The 22,880-nt window shown below is 43.4% G+C and overlaps 1 protein-coding gene across 1 annotated transcript in view; it reads left to right on the top strand.

Annotated features, from left to right (window-relative positions):
- The first annotated feature begins 1,869 nt into the window (after positions 1-1,869).
- LOC126262625 (LIM/homeobox protein Lhx3) overlaps positions 1,870-22,880 on the top strand; it is a 221,824-nt gene continuing 200,813 nt past the window's right edge. Inside the window, exons 1-2 of the mRNA XM_049959383.1 lie at positions 1,870-2,000; positions 18,108-18,282. Coding sequence (XP_049815340.1) covers positions 1,904-2,000; positions 18,108-18,282 — 272 coding nt within the window. The 5' untranslated portion in view covers positions 1,870-1,903. The remainder of the gene's footprint in view (positions 2,001-18,107; positions 18,283-22,880) is intronic.

Raw genomic sequence — 22,880 nt, 5'->3', positions numbered from 1 at the left:
GGAGGCCCTAAACGATATTAGGCAGGTGTACAAGCTTCTTTGGCTCTTCAGTGTACATGTAAATCGTTATTTAAAGTTTTTACCAAAAATATCTCTAAAAGTACTTGAGCAGTTGCTTCAAAATTTTAGACGACACTCTAATGATAGATCGGACGGATGCAGGCTAAACAAATGATAGATAAACTTTTATGTAATATACAAAGCGGAAATGTTCGTACCAATTATCTCCGGAAGTTCGTGACCGATTTACTGCCAGCAGTTACACGATACTCTATCGAACTTTCAGAAACAGGCTACATATTGTTTTAATATGTAAATATACTTGTAATATATAAAGGGGAAATATTGTTACGAAAAATCTATAAAGCTATATTCTTTTTTTAAATATCTAAATATATACAGAACACATAAAGGAGAAACGTTGAAAAAATGCCCAGAAATTCTTAACCAATTTACTTTAAACTTTTACACGATGCTCTAATAGACATTCTGACGGACATAAACTACATATTTTTTAAACAACAATGTACAGGTTTCCTTTTAAAACCAACTCTGGTAAAGTATATCCTGCGCTGTATTCTGCTGCGAAAACGTGCAGTTCTGTTTCATTTCTCACAGTTAGACAAATGGTTTCTCCCATTTATATTCTTTTGTCACCATACATATTTTTAAAATGAGTATACGCAGCAATGCCTAATATTGTGTTCTTCCTCGCAGTCGGCTTTCACAGAAAATACAAACGTTGCTAATATGGCTTGTCGACTCACGATTAGAATAGTACTACGTAATACAAATTTGCAGTAGCAGTAAACGAGGCTCAAGGTCAGAGAGAAGGGAATAGGAGGTGGCCAGAGTGGAGGAGGGGAGGAAATGGGCATAGACAGGTGGAAGAAGGAAATGGATAAAGAAACGTGGGAGAAAAAGATGGTGAGAAACGGGGGTCTGTGGCGATACAGTGAGGGTGGAGGAGATGAAGACGGACCCTCTCTTAGAGGGTGAGAGAAGTTGGATAGAAACGGGGGGGGGGGGGGGGGGAGAAGGTGATTAGAATCTACATCCAATTTCCAAACACATTTAACAATGCGAGGCATTGCTGGGTTCACTAGTATTTGTATGCACACGAACCCTCCTCGTGATCGATCATCTATTAGTGAAAACCAGATCAAAATCCCTACAGTAGTCCCTGAGATTAGCCTGAATAACGCAGACATTAGCGAGCAGGAAACTTCCATTTTAAGGTATAGAGTTGTATAGAAGTTTACAAATTCCTCTGTATCAAAGGTGCTTTTCTTGCTGTAATCTGCCTGTACTTTATATCACCTTCAGAATTACTGTATAAACATAAATGAGCACAGTGTAGCTGTGGAAATATTTCCAGTACATTATTTTATCAGTTCCGACTCTCAAATAAAAATAATGAAAAAGATGATGAAAAATTTAGCAGAATTGTGAAGGTTGAGTTTCAATATTCCCACGGTCTAATCAGCCAATTGGCGGTGCAGTATAAACGTCTCTATCTCGACCGTGGATTACAAGGCAGGAAGAAACCTCCAGACCAAAAAAGGCGGACGCCAAGAGTCGTCCTTGCGCCATTTCGCAGGACAAAGCCAGCGGACATGTGTGCTAAGAGGACTGGCAAACTACTCGCAGTCGGCGCTGCAGTCGCGAACTGTCATCGCGCACCCCGTGCGTCTTTTGTTCGCCGCCGGCAACAATGAGGGGAGGGTCCCGGGGCGCCCGGACCAATAGGCGGCCCCGGCTGCGTCCGCGTGGTGGGGAGGCCGGCAGGGGCTGCAACTGGCGGCGGTCGGTGGTGGGGGTGACCGGCGCGCGGCGGAGGGTGGCGCCTGCAGTCGGCGCTGAGGCGGGGTGGCGCGCGGAGGCCGGCGAGCAGTGGCGAGACATGATCGTGTACCGCGGGGCGCCCGAGCCGCTGACGCCCCCGCACTCCAGCCCCGAGAGTCTGCCCGTGGACCACCGCTTCCCGCCCTCGCTCCTAGGTGAGTCGCCCGAGGCGAGTACGGCCTAAGAGTGCGTCGCGAAAGGGAAAAGTGTGCAGCAGTTTGTACGTCGTTATTTGGCCTGTCATCCGCAAAAAGTGTGTTTTTTGTCCATTGCCACACTGAAAAGCATTCACAGGCGTACACAACAAGCAGCATAAGACGTTACGGGGCAACAGTCAGTGTTTTCTCCGCACAGATCTGCACGTAGACGAACAAAGGCTTACTCGGTTGTTTGATGTTCGTGGCCAGATATCGAAAACAGTTTTCTTGTAAGATGTGAATAAGCTGTCATCTGCGTTACCGCATTTGATCATCTCACATTCGCTATTGTGGTACAAGTTTCTCTCTAAAACCTTGTGTAAATAAGTTACTTATGCGCGTTTGAGAGTTTTTGTTTTTGGAAATTTGTGGTAAGGGCTTATGTGGTCAAACTGCTGAGGTCATCGGTCTGTAAGCTTACACACTACTTAACCTAACTTAAATTAACTTACGTCAAGGACGTCACACACACCCATGCCCGAGGGAGAACTCGAACCTCCGACTGGGCGAGCCGCTCGGACCGTGACAAGACGCCCTAGACCACGCGGCTACCTAAGAGGAGCGATGATGTGCATAATGTTATATAAGCTTCCATAGTTACGTGAGGCTGTTCAGACCCACTTGTCTAGTATTATTCTGTGTTATTGCAGTTTTTTTTTAATAGACAGTGCGTCACAAGAGAGGGTGACTTCTGTTAATCACTACACACAGGTATCGAATTATTAGTTATGTGAGCATTATACACTGCATAGGGCGATATTTTTTTTTAGGATAGGATTTTACTGGTATGTAGACACATAGATAGCCGTGCATGTGCGCCGACTCGAATGAGAGAGGCATATGTAGACACATAGATAGCCGTGCATGTGCGCCGACTCGAATGAGAGAGGCAGGGAGAGACAAGGAAAATGGAGGGGGTATGGGGGAGGGGCAGAGAAAGTGGAGGGGAGTAGACAAGTGTACAGAGGGAGGAAGGAGTGGGAACAGGAAAGAAAGGATGGAACAAGAACTGAAGGAAATACGCAGGGAAGTTCAGATGTGGTGTTGATGTGTTTGACAACATCATAAATAATTCTTCATAAACAGATAGTGTCTTAAGCGGTTCTATGTCTCAACGTAAAGGAGATTATTCAACATAGCTTCCTAATTGCATAACTAATTCCATTTCACATTCCAATATTTGTCCCTCTCCAACTTTGCTTCTCATTCGCCGTGGCTAAATGGCATTTTCTTTTCTCTCCCGCTTATTCAATTATATTTGTAGATGTGTGTGTGTGTGTGTGTGTGTGTGTGTGTGTGTGTGTGTGTGTGTGCGTGCGTGTGGGTGCGTTCGTTCGCGTGCGCGCTTGACCGTGCTAACCTGAGTCATCCCTCTTCAATACGTGTTACCAATTTTATACAGCTTATATGGATTATGGCGGAGGTTAATTTAGGAAGTTAACTGTTGGTGATAGGTGATTAATTTGTACGCTGATCTTAATGATCGGTAGAATTTGTGTGAAAGGAATTATCACTGCGTCTTTCCCCTTCCGTTTCGGCTGTTGGTGTGTGTGTGTCTGTGTGTGTGTTTGTGTGTGCTTGTGTGTGCGTGCGTGCGTGTGTGTGCGTGCGTGCGTGTGTGTGCGCGCGCGCGTGCGTGTTTGGGGGGAGGGGGGGATTTTGCGCTTCTCTTGTAGCAAACACCTAGCTGCTGTCGTACACGGAAATTTTCTCTTTTTTTTTCGGTTTCTTAAATCTTGTATGAGCTTAATCTTGGATAATGCTCATGAGAAGAGAGACAACGTGCTAATTTTTCTGCAGGTCATTCAGATATTTGCGCATTTGAAAAACGAAAATCGCGAGACGTCAAATAAATAACTAGACAATGTTAAATCTGTATAATCTCGCTGTGCAATTATCTGATAGTGATCATGTGGGCTGTGTGATGTTAAATGTATAATTTAGCAGTATCTAACAATAAAGGAGGTTTGATTATATGGGCGTAGCTGTTCGATTGCCTTAGTCGCCCATCCTCTCAGTGGAATACTTTTAATAATACAGTACAATTATGCGCGTGCCATAGCTAGTGCTAAACCGTTAAAAGCGTTCTTTAACCGATTACACTTTTGTCAAAAAAAAAGACATACATCCAAATAATACTTTCTAAGTACATTTTATCCACAGCGTACAATAGTTAATTCGGCGTATGCCGGCAATTCGACGTTCTATGTACTTTCCAGTTTTTAAGCACTTTTCCGACATCCTTCTGCCAATTAGGACATTCTAGTTATTAATTTACTTTTTTGTATATTTTGTAACATGCGTAAGAATGTAATACTAGTCCGTAGCGTAATATCCACGCGTACAATATGGCTTACTGATGAGTTGCGAGAAGCGTTTAAAAGAAAATCACAGGTCTGCTGCTAGTTGCAGAGTTCGGATACTGGCTCAGGGAAGCTTTGAACAAGTTGCGGAGTTCGTGTGTTGACCAGGCAATAGTTTTGGAGTTCGTGTGAGCTGTCGATCAAGCATTTTGTAAAGATGAGAGAGATTCGGAAAGAGCTGAAAAATCAGTCAGCGGCATACTCAAGTGTCAGTGGGAATTACTCTTGCCAGCTTCTCGAAGGCTTCTTATTTTGCTTTTAGAGCGAAGTCACCCAAAGAAGTCCAACGTTACTTCATTCTCATTAAATCTATGGTGAGAAATATCTTACTTTTCAGGTCCTCCAAAATAATTTTAATTACAACGCTAATCAGTTTGCTAGACAGGGAAAACTTAGTATTCGACTTCCTCTTTATGATTCTTATGGGGAAGGCTTACTGGAAGCAGCAATAGTCAGTATTGCCTCGAACATTGGTTCTTGGAATTATGTTAAGAGGATCCGTGCTGTCGTTGTTCCTCTTCTACAGTTTTTGCCACATAATCGTTGAACAAATATTTGAGACTAGCGTATGCATGGTGTAGCAGTAGCAGTATATAACTATGGGAATACTGTTCTGTCTTGAGCAAACACAAATTATTATTTTTCAATACACAAACATGTTTCCTGCTTTTGTCAAATAGCATCAATAGAATTTTTGTTTGTGTTATTTGACACAAAGTAGATGAATGAACTGACGACGGTGGAAATTCACCGAACCATGTTACGGCATTAAGCAATAATTTGTGTTTGCTCAAGGAGGAACCATGTTTCCGTAATTACATGTTAGGGACCAGACACGGACAAAAAGTGAGCTTTAATAGCAATAGTAGTTCTTATATGTTTGTAATCATCCGTGAATTATATTCTACGATAAAAAAATGGAAAGGTAAAAATTTAATACGAAGTCATTGATCTCTTTCCCCTTCCTTTATTTATGGCTTCGAAGGAACTCCATATGCTAGAACAGTGTTCAAGAACAAATCGCGGAACAGTTTCCTAACCGTATGCTCTGCACATGCGCTAGACGTTCGGAAAACTTTGCTTATAAAAATGAATTTTGTCGCAGTCTCAACTGGTTTCTTTGCACTTCACGTAATGTCGCCGAATTACGTTCTCACGTTTCATTAACATGACCAAGTCAGAGCGTGTTACAGTAATACTGCAAGGGACAGGCAGGCGTCTCCTGCTGCAATTTATTGGCAATGTCTTGTAATTATTATGGCCAACACAGTGCAATATATTGTGTCATTCGTTTACAGATAGCACACGAATTAAGGTGACGAAAGGCATGGGGTAGCACATATACAAGTAGCGGTAGTATCGGATACACAAGTTATAAAAGGGCAGCGCATTTGCGTAACTGTCTTTCGTACTCATGTGATTAATGTGAACACGTGTCCGATGTGATAAGACCGCACGACGACAGTTAATAGACTGTGAAGGCAGAGTGGTAGTTGGAGGCAGATGCAGGAGACATTCCATTTTGGAAGTCGTTAGGGTGTAACGTTTTCTCTTTAATTTTGGTATGCTGAAAGCGTTACTGCTAATAGCCAATGAAAGCGGGTTGAAAGCTGTGATCTGTCTGGGGAAGTTAATCTTGCATTACTAAGCAACTGTTTCATCAGGTATCTAGTCCAGGTTTACCAAATTCCCAAACAGACTAACATTAATGATAATCTTTTAATAGTCATACAACAACCGGTAATATATATATATATATATAAAGGAGAATTTGAATAAAAAGAAAGAAATCAGTTTATATTTGGAAATTTATTTTTAAGACTGGTCATTGAAATTTCAGCATATTAAATTCTATTCGTAACAAGCTGGTGCCTCATTTAGGATTGTGAAAATCTTACGGAACATATCAAATATAGAGCCAAGATTGGGAGTCTGCATACAACACTGCATTCATAAAACAACACACAAAGAACGTTGAAACGCATGCAAGAGAAAGTTAACCACTACAAACAGATTCAAATTTTCACCCTAAGAAATTACGTTCGTAGCAAAATCCTGTCCGTCATGTAATTACCACACACTGGTATACTAAATTCATATTAACTCTTTGTGAAATCTTCACGAAAAGAATAGCTGAGGGCTACTTTGATGATTACACCACATGCTTCACGTGGTCAACTTGGTTTACACAAAGCGCATAACTCCACAATAATTTTGATAATTAAAATAAATTAGATCAAAAGCAATTTCCAAAAGAAAAACCTCGAACTGGTTATTAACGTCTTACTGTTAACCTGACGAGTCAAACAGTTATATAAGCACGTGGTACTGGTCTCGCAAAGGACACCCCACGTGGGTTGAACATAAAGAAAAGTTGCTATATTGAAAATATTGTCAAGACGAGACGTTATAATCACACAAGCATTCGCATTTAAGATTGATCTCAGTTAGAGTTACTGATCAACACGTGGTTCCACTTTACTCACAAAGTAGTAACAAAGCAACTACCGGAAAATAATCTGAACTTCACACGAGAATTATACTGCGCTGCAATTTAAGATAACATTAGATATTTTAGAGCTAAACCTGAAATCGAGGTGATTAAATTTTCGGTTAGGCTGAACTTAAGAAATCCATTGTCCTATGGACTTAGCAGACACGCGCTTAGCCGGAGATCTTACCACTTCAGACGCTCGCCACCGCCAGACTGCAACTGCCTTCTACCAGACTGCAACTGCCTACTACCGAGCGTGCTTCCTGAGGGTGGCTCACAAAGACAAACGGAAGGGGCCAGAGGGGCAGCTTCCTATACCAACATGACAACGGACGGACAGGACCATACAAAGGATGGAAACCTCTTTGCTTTTAGAAAGCGTAGCTACCTGTTCCGACGTTGGTCCTACTGTTCTCTAGCAGACAGCCTTGTCTGCTACCCTCAAGCATGCAACTACAAACACATTTGATCATTCATCCTCTCACACAGAAGGGAAGGGGGATGACAGTATCTTATCACATACAGTATATAACAGAAAGCGGATGTAGGTTCCGTATGAGACTGTGTGACATGAATTACATATAAACTGTGTTTTAAAGTGTAGTAGTGTGACAGATCGTTCTTGTTTACGTGTAAAAGTAACACGTTCCACTACTCAGTCTCCTCCCAGATAATCAGAAACGCCACAGTAAATTTAGAAGAGGAATTTATTCCATAAATGACAACAGATTTAAGAAATCAAACATGAAAGGAATCCAACAGAGACCTTTCAAGGGCATGCATTATTCCGAGATCCACAGTCTCAAGAGAGAGCCGAAAATACCAAATTCCAGGCGTTACCTCTCAACACGGACAATGCAATGGCCGACGGCCTTCACATAACGACCGAGAGCAGCTGCGTTTGCATAGTCAGACAGCAGTCTGCTTGAAATAACCGCATAAATAACTGTGGAACATAAGACAAACGTATCCGTTAGGACAGTAAGGCGGAATTTGGCGATAATGGGCTATGGCAGCAGGCCACCCACGCGAGTGCCTTTGCTAACAGCACGACATCGCCTGCAGCGCCTCTCCTGGGTTCGTGACCTAGACCGCTGAATAACCGTGGCCTCATTAGATGAGTCCCGATGTAGGTAAGAGCTGATGGTACGGTTCGAGTGTGGCGCTTACCCCAAGAAGCCGTGAAACCCAGCATCTCAACAAGGCACTGTGCAAGCTGGCGATGGCTCCATAATGGTGTGGGCTGTGTTTACTTGGAATGGACTGGATCCTTTGGTCCAAATGAACCGATCATTGACTGGAAATGATCATCCTAGGTTACATGGAGAACATTTGCAGTCATTAATGGACTTCGTATTCCAAAACAACGATGGAATTTTTGCGGACGGCAATGTGCAATGTCATCGAGCCACAGTTGCTCACAACTGGTTTGAAAAACGTTCTGGACAACTCGGGCGAATGATTTGACCAACCAGATCGTTCGGCATGAAACCAATCGAACATGTACGGGCCGTGATTGAGAGGGCAGTTTGTGCACAAAGTCCTGAACCGGCGATACTTATGCAATTATGGACAGCTATGGCTTAATATTTCTGCAAGGGTCTTCTAGCGACTTGTTAGTCGATGTCGCATCCAGTTGCTTCACTGCGCCATGTAAAAGGAGGTCCGACACGGTATTAGGTGGTATGCTGCGACTTTTGTCAACTCACTGAATTCTGTAACAGAAAAAAATGGCAAGATACAAATGTGATAGGAGGACACTGATCTTTTTCTCCTTACTTTCCTGGTGTCTTCGAAGTAAGTTCATGTACGAGGACAGTGTTGAACAACAAATCACGAAACAGTTTCTTAAGCGTATGCTCTGTTTATACACTAGACGTTCGTAAAAGTCTGGTTATAAAGCCAGAACATGTCACTGAATTTCGTCGCAATCTCAAGCAATGTTTTTCCTCTTCACATAATGTTGCAGAATTGTCTTTTCAGGTTTTATTGACGTGATTGAGTCAGAGCGTGTTCCGCTGATACTACAGAGGGCAAGATGGCGTCTTCTGTCGCTATGTATCGGCGAAGCGTTGAAATCATCGTGGCTATCGCTCTACAATATATTCTATAATTCACTTACAGATAGCACATAAGTCTTCTCCGCTTGTAGAGCGACTATTGATGAACTTCCAAAGTGTGACACATGCGGACGCATCACACTCATCTCAGCAAGCCAGCGTTAAAGAAGGTAGCAATTGAGTTTTGCAGATGCCAGAAGGAAGTATATGATACGTTGAACAGCAACAAAACGTCACATTTCTCACTGTAAGCAACTTCAGGAAACAACTATGCTGTCATTGTGTACACAGACTGAAAAGTCACGAACCCATCTTAGAAATGTGGTCATCACCAAAGCTTACACGAGCTCTATATGTCGCCTGCTCCACTCATCACAGCGAGTTTGGCGCTCATTTTATGGACTGGCCGTCAACGCACCAGCAGTTATTCGCCTCAGTGTACTCGATGTTGTGAAATAACTTTGATTAAAAGCGTTTTTCATCTTTGACAAAAGAAAACGGGCAATGGCGCCAAAGCCGGACGAGAGCGGCCGGTACACAACTCCATTGTCGCGGTACAAAAGCTAGAATTGACAAAACACTTGTGTCGTTACGTTTCATTTCTTCATATAGCATTTTCAAAACAATACTGTAACAGAATGAGATTTTCACTCTGCAGCGGAGTGTGCGCTGATATGAAACTTCCTGGCAGATTAAAACTGTGTGCCCGACCGAGACTCGAACTCAGGACCTTTGCCTTTCGCAAGTGCTCTACCATCTGAGCTGTAAAGTTTGGAAGGTAGGAGACGAGATACTGGCAGAAGTAAAGCTGTGAGGACCGGGCGTGAGTCGTGCTTCGGTAGCTCAGATGGTAGAGCACTTGCCCGTGAAAGGCAAAGGTCCCGAGTTCGAGTCTCTGTAGGGCACACAGTTTTAATCTGCCAGGAAGTTTCAATACTGTAACATTCTGAAATATCCATGCTTTTACAGATGCCTTTCTAGTTGTATAGAACTAGATTCCAATAAACAGCTTATTTTACTTTTATTGTTTTAATGGATAAGGAACTAATGAAATTGACAGAATTGTTATTCAAAAAGGAATAATTTAAGGAACTGATTGCCAGTAGCAACTCCTGAGTTAGGGGACGTCCATTACTTACGTGAGGGTTTTTTTTTTTTTTTTTTTTTTTTTTTTTTTTTTTTTTTTTTAAATCTGGAACCCACCTCCGCCCCAGGCGAGATTTGGTGAGAGCCTCCCTCTGCTGTGAGGTTTACCCCGTAGCTGGATAAAAGTACGTAAAATTATTTTTTATTTGTTTTACACATTGATTAAAACACTTTAATAAAACCATGTTTTATTTACAAAGTGAACTAGCCCTTCTTTTTTACAAGTAATTTAAAATGTTTCATTTCAAGCATGCTAACGGTGAATAGTGTTCGGACTGACAGATAGACACAGACGAACAAAAAGACTCCACGAAAACTGCATTAATCGTTTTGAGGGATCCTTAAAAAACTGACCTCTTACTGGCAGTTATATACATAAAATGTCACTGAAACTTTACTTTCGAGTATTTTGCCACTGAAAGGCACCATTGTTTGTGCCTTCCTTTTAAGCTGCTTAACAGAAGCCCTGCAAAAGTTTTGATACAATTCATGTTGAACACAAAATATTGGTTTCATTTGCCTCGTACAATATCACGACTACCTCACTGACTGACACGCAGTCGAATGAAATCTAATACTTGTGCGGCACGTGTTTAAAATTGGTGAATCCCGGATATGGGCACGTGTAAAACGTTCAGTTCAGTTCAGTGAGACCTTAATGATTGGTAGGCACTTTAATTTTGTCTGTGGTCGGTATTAATTATATAAAGCAAAATCTTATCTATTATAGTAATGTATATTCTCTAAACTAAAAAGTTGACGAGGGATTTCCAGTGCCCCCCCTCCCCGCCACCCCCCCCCCCCCCTTAAACGAGATTTGGTGAGATTTAGCCGGATCCCCTGCCACATTTTGAGCTCACGTAGTTAATAGATGTCCCCTTAATTAAACCAGAAAAAAATATTTAACACACTGTAGTCACAAGGGTTGAAGATGTTATACTTTGATACATGATTACGACTGGGACAAGTTGAGCGTCGTTACCGGGGTGGGATGCTTATGCAGGTTTTAATGGGGGACGGGAGGTGAAGGGATGAACAGTTCTTTGCTGTTTGCAGTAACGAATGTCTGCCACATTTCGTAGACCTTTTTCGTCAACAGTGACGTGCACACATACATTGGGATAAGATCATACCTGTGTAGGCGACTTTCGGCGGGCTGCGCTGGCAGAACGAAGGGGGTATTTTTCTTTGTGAGCAACATTAGACCTTTCTCTACATACTCACCACCTATTTCGCAACTCCTGGAATACCCGCAAAACAGAGAAACGCCCTGCTCGGCCATTTGTTGATAGAAGCCTCGAATTTACTTGCAGATCGCTTGGGCGCTAGTTTGGATGCTTTGCCTGAGCGAGTGGTGCTGCCGTGACGCGAATTCCCGGTAGTTTTCCTTTGCTAAGTCCCCCAGCCGCAGGCCCAGCTGTTGGGCATGATCCGCTTGCTACCAAACTGGTCTTGTCCATAGGAGAGCCCGGGTATTCTCTTTTTCTGTAAACAAAACAAAGTGCACAGCGCAAGAGAGAGTTTCTCCAAGCATGTCGGTTCAACAGGGCTAACTGATAGCTACAGCAAGAATTCACGTCCGAAAGGTCACTTTGTAATTCACGTACATGTGTGGTCTGTTACGCCACAACGCCCGAAGGTGACAAGTTCGTGGATTTAAATGTTGGACAACGTTCCTTACCTAATCCATAGCCTATCATTATTGTTATTCAATAGGTTTACAACAAAATTTTAAATCGATGCGACGTGCCCGCCGCCTTACTGTCATCTCTTCAAATCTGTTGGAAAGAAATTACGTCTTCTACAAGATACAGTTTGTTTATTTTTGCCTTATCAAAACTTGTTTCACTTTCTGTGCTGTTTTCGATGGGTTTTTGTTTATTATTATGTCTGATCTTAATTACAGATAATTAGGCGTTTCATATTACGTTGGTTCCGCACGAGCACCCGGAATAACTTTTTGTCCAGAAGCAAAATTAAACATAGGTATCAAGCAAATGCTGGTTATCTGTCGGGGGCATTAACAAGCATGATTGCCTGTCTTGTAGCTTCGTTTGTTACGAGGATATGAAGAGCAGTACGCCTTTTTTTAAATATCACTCTTTATATATATTCAGTAGTCCAGTTTCTCTCCTCAAGACCTGTTAGAAGACGTATCGCAGTAAACCGAGCACATAAACATTACGTTAATAAAAAAGTTCATACAGTTAACTTGGCAGTGCTACTTTATGCTAACTCTTTGGTACGAATAGTAGATGTATGGGTAGGTAAATTCAAATAAGTTTTCTGTAAACAGAGTAAGTGAAGAGAATGTGTTTGCTGGCGTGAATTGACGGATCAACGTAGGCACAGCTCAGGTCGATCCTAATAACCAAATGTTAATTACTGTATGAGTAGCAGCATACGACTATCCGAATCGTAGCTGAAGTTAGATTAATCACAGTATTCATTAGTACTTGAAAGCAGTGAAAGTTAATAGGACTTCCGTAGAATGTGTCACTTAAAATGTCCTGTCATACTTCACAATGAGTTTTCTCTCACAACGGACGCAGTTTTGATCTTGAAAGCTCTAGTAAATTAAGATTATTTTTATCCTCATTCATAATCACTTCGAAAACACTTCCGTAGTTATAGAGCGAGGGTGCAACGAGGCTGTTATACTTCAGAATGAGTTCTTTCTCATAAGAGACTCAGTTTTGTATCTTTAAATTCCGGTAAAGTGACTTTACTTTTAACCTTAAAACAAGCACTTCGAATACACTTTCGTACATAACACATCGAGCGTGCAATGAGGAAAAAAAAAGCACGACTTTTGTATATCGTAACGACAACATGTTAACTGTTTGTATAGTTCTGACAGTGAGAGAAATCTACGTATGTGTTGCAAATATAATTAATACACTATCGGTCAGTTATCGTCTTAAGGAATACTGATACCGTTCTTTACGTGTGGGCACTTTAATATGATGTTCTGCTGGGGTACGACACAGCAACACAAGTAGCGACATGTTGATCGCCGAGTCACAGATGTAGCCTACCTCGTGAAGATTGCAGCGTGGTTCTCTGTAGTCGATGTTCTTCTGTACTCGAATTTCGCTCAGCTGTATTAAGACGGCGATGATTGTCCCGTTAATTATCAAAATTAATCACAAAAACCGAAATAAAATTAAGTTGTGGCTCCGGTGTGCTGTTCCGAACAGGACACATTGTAAATAAAACAAAACTGGTTCGACAAGTGCGGGACGGGATATGTTGGGTTAAAATTACGAATACGGAATTTTCACATTCAGTAATGACTACATCCTGGCTGTCCAATTTAATATCGAGTCGTCGCTTTATTACTCTCAATCCAAAATAAGCAATCGGAAGCTTGGTCCTCACACACTTCTAAACCATCTAAGAACAACCCGATTCGCTGTTCGGAGCACAGGACACAACAGGTCAAATTTCACTCGTTAATCCGTACAACAATAAAATACACAGTCTCTGTCTGTCCTTCAATAACTCGCAGATTAGTTTTGTTGGTTGCTTGGAATACGTCACGACACAGTGGCACTCTCCTAACCTGACTGCTGCCGATTCTAGGTTTTATGCCTCTTCGGTATCTTCTTCGCTCTGAGTCGTCTTCTGCGATGATCTTGCCTGTAATTCCTTCTTTCTTCTCCCGATGCCTTTACTCTTGCGCTTCCTCTCCTGCGTCGACTCCAAAATAAATTTCTTTACTCTGCTACAGTTTTTGCAACCTGTAGCAAAACCAGTGCAGCAGCCATCTTCCGGGGTGTTCCATGTTCTACTAGCATTTCCTCGCGAAAAATAATGACGTTCTCCGTCTCAAAATTTCTACCTCGGATTTCCTCCAAACCTTTTGCTCTGTAAGCATTGCTAAAACCACTCTTTTCTCCACAATTTAACGAAACTTTTTACCGATCCCCACCACGCTCGCGACGGATCGACTTAACACTTCCACCCTCCTGCTTTGGTCTCCTCTTCTTCTAGTCTGCACGTTCCCTTTTTCCAAACTTCGCCTTCCGACCAAAACCGTTCAGAAACATTTCTCTTAACGAAATATAACTGCCTTCTCTACAAATAATTTGATTTATCACAACCGCCTGTTTTAACATTGCTGAGTCCCTCCTTGAACTAATTTGCTCATAAATTATCTCTCTTGCGTTCATAAAACTTTCACACGGATACCACTTTCCCTCTTGAACCGAAGCTTCCAGAAACTCATAGACATTATACACAGATACGATCAAAATACTATTACAATCCAAAAAACCGGTATTAATTTACATAACGATTTCATATCACATTATCGCATTTAGAACGTCACAAAATGACTAAAGGAAATTTAAAAGAAAGGAAACAACGAAAAAATATGTATAGTTTCATAATGTTTCCTATGAGATTTCATATTAGTGGGGAAGTCTGTTAGATAAACATCAAAGGGGGCTAAAATATGCCCGACGCAGTCTTGAGGAGAGGAAGTGGATTAGCGAATAAATTATACAGGGTGCTGTTTGAAAAAAACGTACTCCTGTTCTTATCTTTGTAATGAATAATCTTACAAGGAAAGCAGTTATGCTGGGTAATGTCCCGCTGATATGTGAACAATATCTGCTTGATACATTTTTAATTTTACTTCTAGACAAATAGTTATTAGCGGTGTCCATCATAAATGAGACACACTGTATAATGCTATAGACACATCGATAGCAGGGAATGAAAACCGCGTAATCCATTTTGCTGAATTTTACAGGAGAAGCAAAGATGGTTTCTTAAAACTTACATAAAGTGATAAAGCTTCTACAATTGAAACTATGTAGTAGAAGGCCAGTTATCGTCAGATTAGAGAAATTCATGCGCATTCTAATCTCTGTTTGATAAAAGAGATACTGGTTACTGGAAATAAGGATTTTCACAGACATACGAGATTTTCATTACCTGCCATCGATATGTTGTACAACTCAGCTATGAAATGTTACTTTCATGTTGTGTTGAAAATTAGTCCTAGAATAGTAATTTGGAAAATAGTTATACAGTTGTTCACATATCTGACGCACAAGGAGCAGGGCTACTCATAAAGTTTTAAGTATCACCTCAAGAGTAAAGAAATAAAAAATAAAAAATTCTCTTAATTTTTGTTTGGTTGTACGTACCGGGTGGTTATAAGTAAGTGTCAGTGTAGGTTATAACAGAGTATGGCACCGAAACTTAATCTGGTACTGCGGAACTGACTTACACTGGAAATTTTTTTTTTCAGTTTTAGCCACTATGTGCAAATCTGGCGCTGTACAGCATGGCATGTCGTTGACGTCTTTGGTGCTCTTATTGAACAGACTGTGTAAGCGGCAGTTAATAACAAAATCAGCGTCATGTCTTTCTCACTTGTTTGACGTTTTCTGTCCACGTTCCGATCCTAATCCAATACGTATGGAAAAATTTATGTATTGTGAAACATCCCCTTACAAAAATTTATAAATGACTGTGATGATAAACTTCTACATTATTTGATTTTCAAACAGCTGAGCAAAACTCTACGTACTCAGACAGTTCTCTCATTACTTATTCTGATCATCACTAAACTGACACAATATTTTTAGCGCAACGCAATCTGACTTTCAATAATCCTCACAAAAGAATGGCCCTCACTAACAATAACCTATACCTTACATGAATCACTTACCTCACAAAAATCTTCGTTACTCAAACTACTGCAATACAGCGAGCGCCAATACTGCCAGCTAAATAAAAGATTCTAACTATATATATATATATATATATATATATATATATATATATATATGTGTGTGTGTGTGTGTGTGTGTGTGTGTGTGTGTTCATGACATCCAATTTTACAAATTTCCTTTTTCTGGCGGACACACGTCCAGATCGTCCGCTCTCAAAACTCTGCCATCTCTCTCCCCACATCCACCAGTGCAGGCGGCTCCCCTCCAACTGCGCAACGCTATACGCTGTTCACATCCAACTGCCCAACACTACAATAGCGAAACTCCAACAATGCCAAACAGCCACAGATTGCACACAGCACAGCCAGTGATTTTCATACAGAGCGCTATGTGGCGTTACCAACATAAAAACCTAAACAGCCTACTTACCATTTTTTCTTACATTCACAGTGGCAGATTTTCACATGGGGCCAAATTGGAACTAATTTTTTTCCTGTGTAAATCGGTTCCGCATTAACACATTACGATAATCTACCCAAAACTCGCTGCCACAATGGACCTCTATGGGCAGCTGCACTTTTAATTATATCCACATCTGCAGTCCAGGAACACATTGAAATACTGGCGCCGAGTGCCGTATCATGCCACTAGACGAACCAGACCAAAATATGGGAGCCCGTGGAGAAAGTGAAGGGCTGAGACATTTTATTTTCTTCATCTAGCTGCGCGCTACGGTACTTAGTGGCGCCAGGATCAAAATGTGTAGCAGCAATGTAGACATGTACTTTTCTTTTAAATCATGGGTCTTCTGACTGGTTTGATGCGGCCAAGCACGAATTCCTCTCATGTGCCAACCTCTTCATCTCAGAGTAGCACTTGCAATCTCTCTCCTCAGTTCTTTGCTAGTCTCTGTTTTCCTCATCAGATTTTACCCTCTACAGCCCCCTCTATTACTATGTAAATTATTCCTTGATGTCTTTCAACAGATGTCCTACTATTCTGTCCCTCCTTCTTATCAGTGTTTTCCATACATTCCTTTCCTTGCCGTTTCTACGGGGAACCTCCTGATTCCTTATCTTATCTGTCCACTTAATTTTCAACAGTCTTCTGTAACACTACGTTTCAAATGCTTCGATTCCCTTCTGTTCCGATTTTCCCACAGTTCATCTCTATCATACGATGCTGTGCTCCGAACGTACATTCTCAGAAATTTCCTCTACAAATTAATACCCATGTTTGATACTAGCAGACTTCTCTTGCTCAGGAATGCCCTTTCTGCCAGTGATAGTCTGCTTTTTATGTCTACCGTGCTCCCAGGTAGCAGAATTCCTCAACTTCATCTACTTCGTGATCACCAATCCTGATGTTAAGTTTCTCGCTGTCCTCATTTCTTCTGAGTCTCATTACTTTCTTCTTTCTTCGATTTACTCTCAATCCATACTCTGTCCTCATCAGACTGTTCACAGCATTCAGCAGATCCTGTAATTCTTCTTCAGTTTCACTGAGGATAGTAATGTCACCAGCGAATCATATCATTGATATCCTTTCACCTTGAATTTGAATTCCACTCCTGAACCTTTCTTTTATTTCCACGATTCCTTCTTCCATGTATATATTGAACAGTAGCGGCGAAAGCCTACATCCCTGTCTTACACCAGTTTTAATCCGAGTACTTCGTTCATGGTCTTCCTCTCTTACTGTTCCCGTCTGCAGTTGATGGTCTCGCGGTCGCATTCTCGCTTCCCGAGCATGGAGTCCCGCGTTCGATTCCCGGCGGAGTCAGGGATTTTCTCCTGCCTTGGGATCACTGGGTGTTTGTGTTATCCTCATCATTTCATCATCACTCATGAAAGCTTCGAGACTGGAGTGAGGTTGGGAATTTGTACGAGCACTGATAACCGCGCAGTTGAGCGCCCCACAAACCAAACATCATCATCTTATTGTTCCCTCTTGGTTCTAGTACATTTTGTATATCGCCCGTCTTTCCCTATAGCCTACCCCTAGTTTTCCTCAGAATTTCGAACATCTTGCACCATTTGACACAGTCGAACCCTTTTTCGAAGTCGACAAATCCTTTGAACGTGTCTTGATTTTTCTTTAGTCTGGCTTCCATTATCAACCGCATCGTCAGAATTGCCTCCCTGACGCCTTTCCCTTTGCTAGAGCCAAATTATACAACATGTACCTATAAACAAACAAAAATTTAAGTGATAATTACGACCTGATGTGTACCCCTGGTAATGCTATATACAGTATGTAGAACGCATTACGCAGCCCGCCAGCCTGAACGTGTCCCCGTCGTGCTGTTGCAGCGAGCATCCCCAAGTGCGGCGGCTGCCAGCAGCTCATCCTGGACAGGTTCATCCTGAAGGTGCTGGACCGCACGTGGCACGCCAAGTGCCTCAAGTGCAGCGAGTGCAGCGGCCAGCTGAGCGACAAGTGCTTCGCGCGCAACGGCCAGGTCTTCTGCAAGGAGGACTTCTTCAAGTGAGTACCCGCGAGGCCTGCGTCTCCCTGCAAGCACGCTTCAGTGATAGCCTTAGAGAATTACACAGCCAGTAGTCCGTGTTCTTCACAGTTAATTCCGCCACAAGGTACAAATCTGAATCGATCTCGGCCATGGCATTCATTGTGGATCCAAATAATTTCCTTGCCTATTACAATTTCACATACGATGGTATAACTTGCAATGGAAGAAGAAGCAGTTTTTCATCGTGTAAAATAGATTTTTATCAAAGCATCACTATTCAATAATTCAGGATGGGCAAATAAAAGTGACCCGGAGAACAGAGTTTCAGGGTACAAAGAAACACAGCAGAGGAAAGGAAATACAGTGCTAACCTACTGCAGTAGATGTTGAAAGTGACCACCATTCATTTCCTGGCACTTTTGGGCACTGATCAGCAAGTTGCTGAAGGTAGGTCTAAACTGGACTCCTGAAACTGCTGCAGTCTCAGCCCAAATGTTCTGCTGCAGTTATCGAAGGCTATGGGGGTTGTTGCAATACACTGTACACTTGAGAGCTTCCCCCACTGCAGTAGATGTTGAAAGTGACCACCATTCATTTCCTGGCACTTTTGGGCACTGATCAGCAAGTTGCTGAAGGTGGGTCTAAACTGGACTCCTGAAACTGCTGCAGTCTCAACCCAAATGTTCTGCTGCAGTTCTCGAAGACTATGGGGGTTGTTGCAATACACTGTACACTTGAGAGCTTCCCACACTGCAGCAGATGTTGAAAGTGACCACCATTCATTTCCTGTCACTTTTGGGCACTGATCAGCAAGTTGCTGTAGGTGGGTCGAAACTGGACTCCTGAAACTGCTGCAGTCTCAACCCAAATGTGCTACTGCAGTTAACAGAGGCTATGGGGGTTGTTGCAATACACTGTACACTTGAGGGCTTTCCACACTGCAGCAGGTGTTGAAAGTGACCACCATTCATTTCCTGGCACTTTTGGACACTGCTCAGCAAGTTCCTGAAGCTGGGTCGAAACTGGACTCCTGAAACTGCTGCCGTCTCAACCCAAATGTTCTGGTGCAGTTCTCGAAGACTACGGGGCTTGTTGCAATCCACTTTACACTTGAGGGCTTCCCACACAAAGTAATCGGATCCTGACAGACCACGTGACCTGGATGGCCAGCTAGGACCGCGACCAGACTGTAGCAACTCTGCCAGGCATGAAGATTTACAAATGTGCTCCAAGATTCGCCCAGCTGTATGGACAGTTGGACATTTGCTCCATCATGTTGGAAGTAACTGTAGAACTTTACCTCCTCCGTTAATGCTGCCACATATGGTTTCAAAATATTGGCAATGTAACGCGTCAAAGTCAGGGCCTCATGACAGAAGATGGGACCAATAATGCGGCGCGCAGACACTACATACCAAACCCGACCCATCTGATCACCCAGTGGTGTTTCCTGGAAGTTATGCGGATTCTCCGCCGCCCCAAACCTGCGATTCTATGTGTTGAAATAATCACTCAGGTGGAACCAGGCTTCGTCAGACACAAAGAAGAGAGCATGTCCAAGCCATGCATGGTTATCTCAGTGAACAGCCACTCACTAAACTGGAGGCCCTGAGGAGCATCTGCTGGTTTTAATGCATGATCAACAGACGGTAGCGACGCATCTGCTGGTCGAGGTGGAGTATTTGTCCGCATTATCGACGTGATACGCCGGTCTCTTGCTGCAGGCGTCGGGTTCATTTGGTAAGACTCTGAAGCATTTTCTGGTGTGCGGGTACGTTGCGGAATGTTCCTTGACTTCTTGGAAACTGATCTTGTCTGACGCCGTTTCCGGATTAAGCGTTGCATGGCACTCTTTGCTAGCACTCTGAGAGCATTAAACTTGTCAACAAACAACTGACCACTCCGTTTCCACGACTTTGCTGTCTTGTATCTTTTCACAACGAACAGTCGGTGCTCCACTGTGAGTACCATCGTACCCTTTTGCACTGCTCCACTCACACTGACAACAGCCCGCACTACGCTCTGAACCGGTGTGGATCAAGTGGCGGGTGAACACATGGTGTGCGTATTAGATGGTGAGGTTATATGCATACGTTCATGTCCAATCGTATCCACTCGTCCGGGCCTCTTATTTGCCCCACCCTGTATAAACTTTGCATTTTTATTTCATTACCAGCCAATATTTATGTTACTTCGTCATAGCTGTTTCATTACTATATGCTATCAGCCATGAGCAATGAGCAGACTTCTCTACATCTGCATCTATATATATACTCCGATAGCCACTAAGCGGTGTGTGGCGGAGGGGACAATTCGCTCCAAAGTCATATTCCCCCCCCCCCCCCCCCCCCTCTATTCCACTCGCGGATAGCACGAGGGAAAAACGACTGTCCGAACGCCTCAGTACGAGCTCTAACTTCCCTTATGTTTGAATGGTGATCATTGCCCGATTTGAAATTTGATGGTAATAATATATGCTCTACATTCTCGGTGAAGATCGGATTTCGGAATTTAGTGAGCAGCCCCTTCCTTTTAGCGCGCCGTCTATCTGCAAGTGTGTCCCACTTCAAACTTTCTATGAGATTTGTAACGCTCTCGCGATGGTTAAATGTGCCAGTCACGAATCTTGCCGCTCTTCTTTGGACCTTCTCAATCTCTTGAATCAGACCCAACTGGTAAGGGTCCCTTACAGACGAACAATACTCTGAGACCGGACGAACTAACGTATTGTAAGCTATTTCCTTTGTTGAAGTGCTGCATCGCATCAGGATTCTACCAATAAATCGCAATCTAGAGTTTGCCTTACCCGTTACTTGTGTAATCTGATCATTCCATTTGAGATCATTTCGAATAGTCACAACCAGATACTTGACGGATGTTACCGCTTCCAAAGACTGGGCATTGATTTTGTACTCGTACATTAATGGGTATTTTCGCCTTGTTATACTTACTAATATTGAGAGATAACTGCCAGTCATTACACCACGCATTTATTTTCTGCAGATCCTCATTGATTTGTTCACAACTTTCGTGTGATACTACTTTCCTGCAGACTACAGCATCATCGGCAGTCTAATGACGCTGTCAATACCATCAACCAGATTGTTTATGTAAAACGTAAAAAGCAGCGGATCTATTACGCTGCCCTGGGGCACACCTCAAGTTCCGCTTGTTTCCCCAATTAGTGCGAAAATACACTCCTGGAAATGGAAAAAAGAACACATTGACACCGGTGTGTCAGACCCACCATACTTGCTCCGGACACTGCGAGAGGGCTGTACAAGCAATGATCACACGCACGGCACAGCGGACACACCAGGACCCGCGGTGTTGGCCGTCGAATGGCGCTAGCTGCGCAGCATTTGTGCACCGCCGCCGTCAGTGTCAGCCAGTTTGCCGTGGCATACGGAGCTCCATCGCAGTCTTTAACACTGGTAGCATGCCGCGACAGCGTGGACGTGAACCGTATGTGCAGTTGACGGACTTTGAGCGAGGGCGTATAGTGGGCATGCGGGAGGCCGGGTGGACGTACCGCCGAATTGCTCAACACGTGGGGCGTGAGGTCTCCACAGTACATCGATGTTGTCGCCAGTGGTCGGCGGAAGGTGCACGTGTCCGTCGACCTGGGACCGGACCGCAGCGACGCACGGATGCACGCCAAGACCGTAGGATCCTACGCAGTGCCGTAGGGGACCGCACCGCCACTTCCCAGCAAATTAGGGACACTGTTGCTCCTGGGGTATCGGCGAGGACCATTCGCAACCGTCTCCATGAAGCTGGGCTACGGTCCCGCACACCGTTAGGCCGTCTTCCGCTCACGCCCCAACATCGTGCAGCCCGCCTCCAGTGGTGTCGCGACAGGCGTGAATGGAGGGACGAATGGAGACGTGTCGTCTTCAGCGATGAGAGTCGCTTCTGCCTTGGTGCCAATGATGGTCGTATGCGTGTTTGGCACCGTGCAGGTGAGCGCCACAATCAGGACTGCATACGACCGAGGCACACAGGGCCAACACCCGGCATCATGGTGTGGGGAGCGATCTCCTACACTGGCCGTACACCACTGGTGATCGTCGAGGGGACACTGAATAGTGCACGGTACATCCAAACCGTCATCGAACCCATCGTTCTACCATTCCTAGACCGGCAAGGGAACTTGCTGTTCCAACAGGACAATGCACGTCCGCATGTATCCCGTGCCACCCAACGTGCTCTAGAAGGTGTAAGTCAACTACCCTGGCCAGCAAGATCTCCGGATCTGTCCCCCATTGAGCATGTTTGGGACTGGATGAAGCGTCGTCTCACGCGGTCTGCACGTCCAGCACGAACGCTGGTCCAACTGAGGCGCCAGGTGGAAATGGCATGGCAAGCCGTTCCACAGGACTACATCCAGCATCTCTACGATCGTCTCCATGGGAGAATAGCAGCCTGCATTGCTGCGAAAGGTGGATATACACTGTACTAGTGCCGACATTGTGCATGCTCTGTTGCCTGTGTCTATGTGCCTGTGGTTCTGTCAGAGCGATCATGTGATGTATCTGACCCCAGGAATGTGTCAATAAAGTTTCCCCTTCCTGGGATAATGAATTCACGGTGTTCTTATTTCAATTTCCAGGAG

This window comes from Schistocerca nitens, chromosome 6 (genome assembly GCF_023898315.1).
Source record: "Schistocerca nitens isolate TAMUIC-IGC-003100 chromosome 6, iqSchNite1.1, whole genome shotgun sequence".
NCBI lineage: Eukaryota > Metazoa > Arthropoda > Insecta > Orthoptera > Acrididae > Schistocerca > Schistocerca nitens.
Note: the sequence above shows the minus strand (reverse complement) of the source record. Positions and strands in the feature narration are given on the sequence as shown.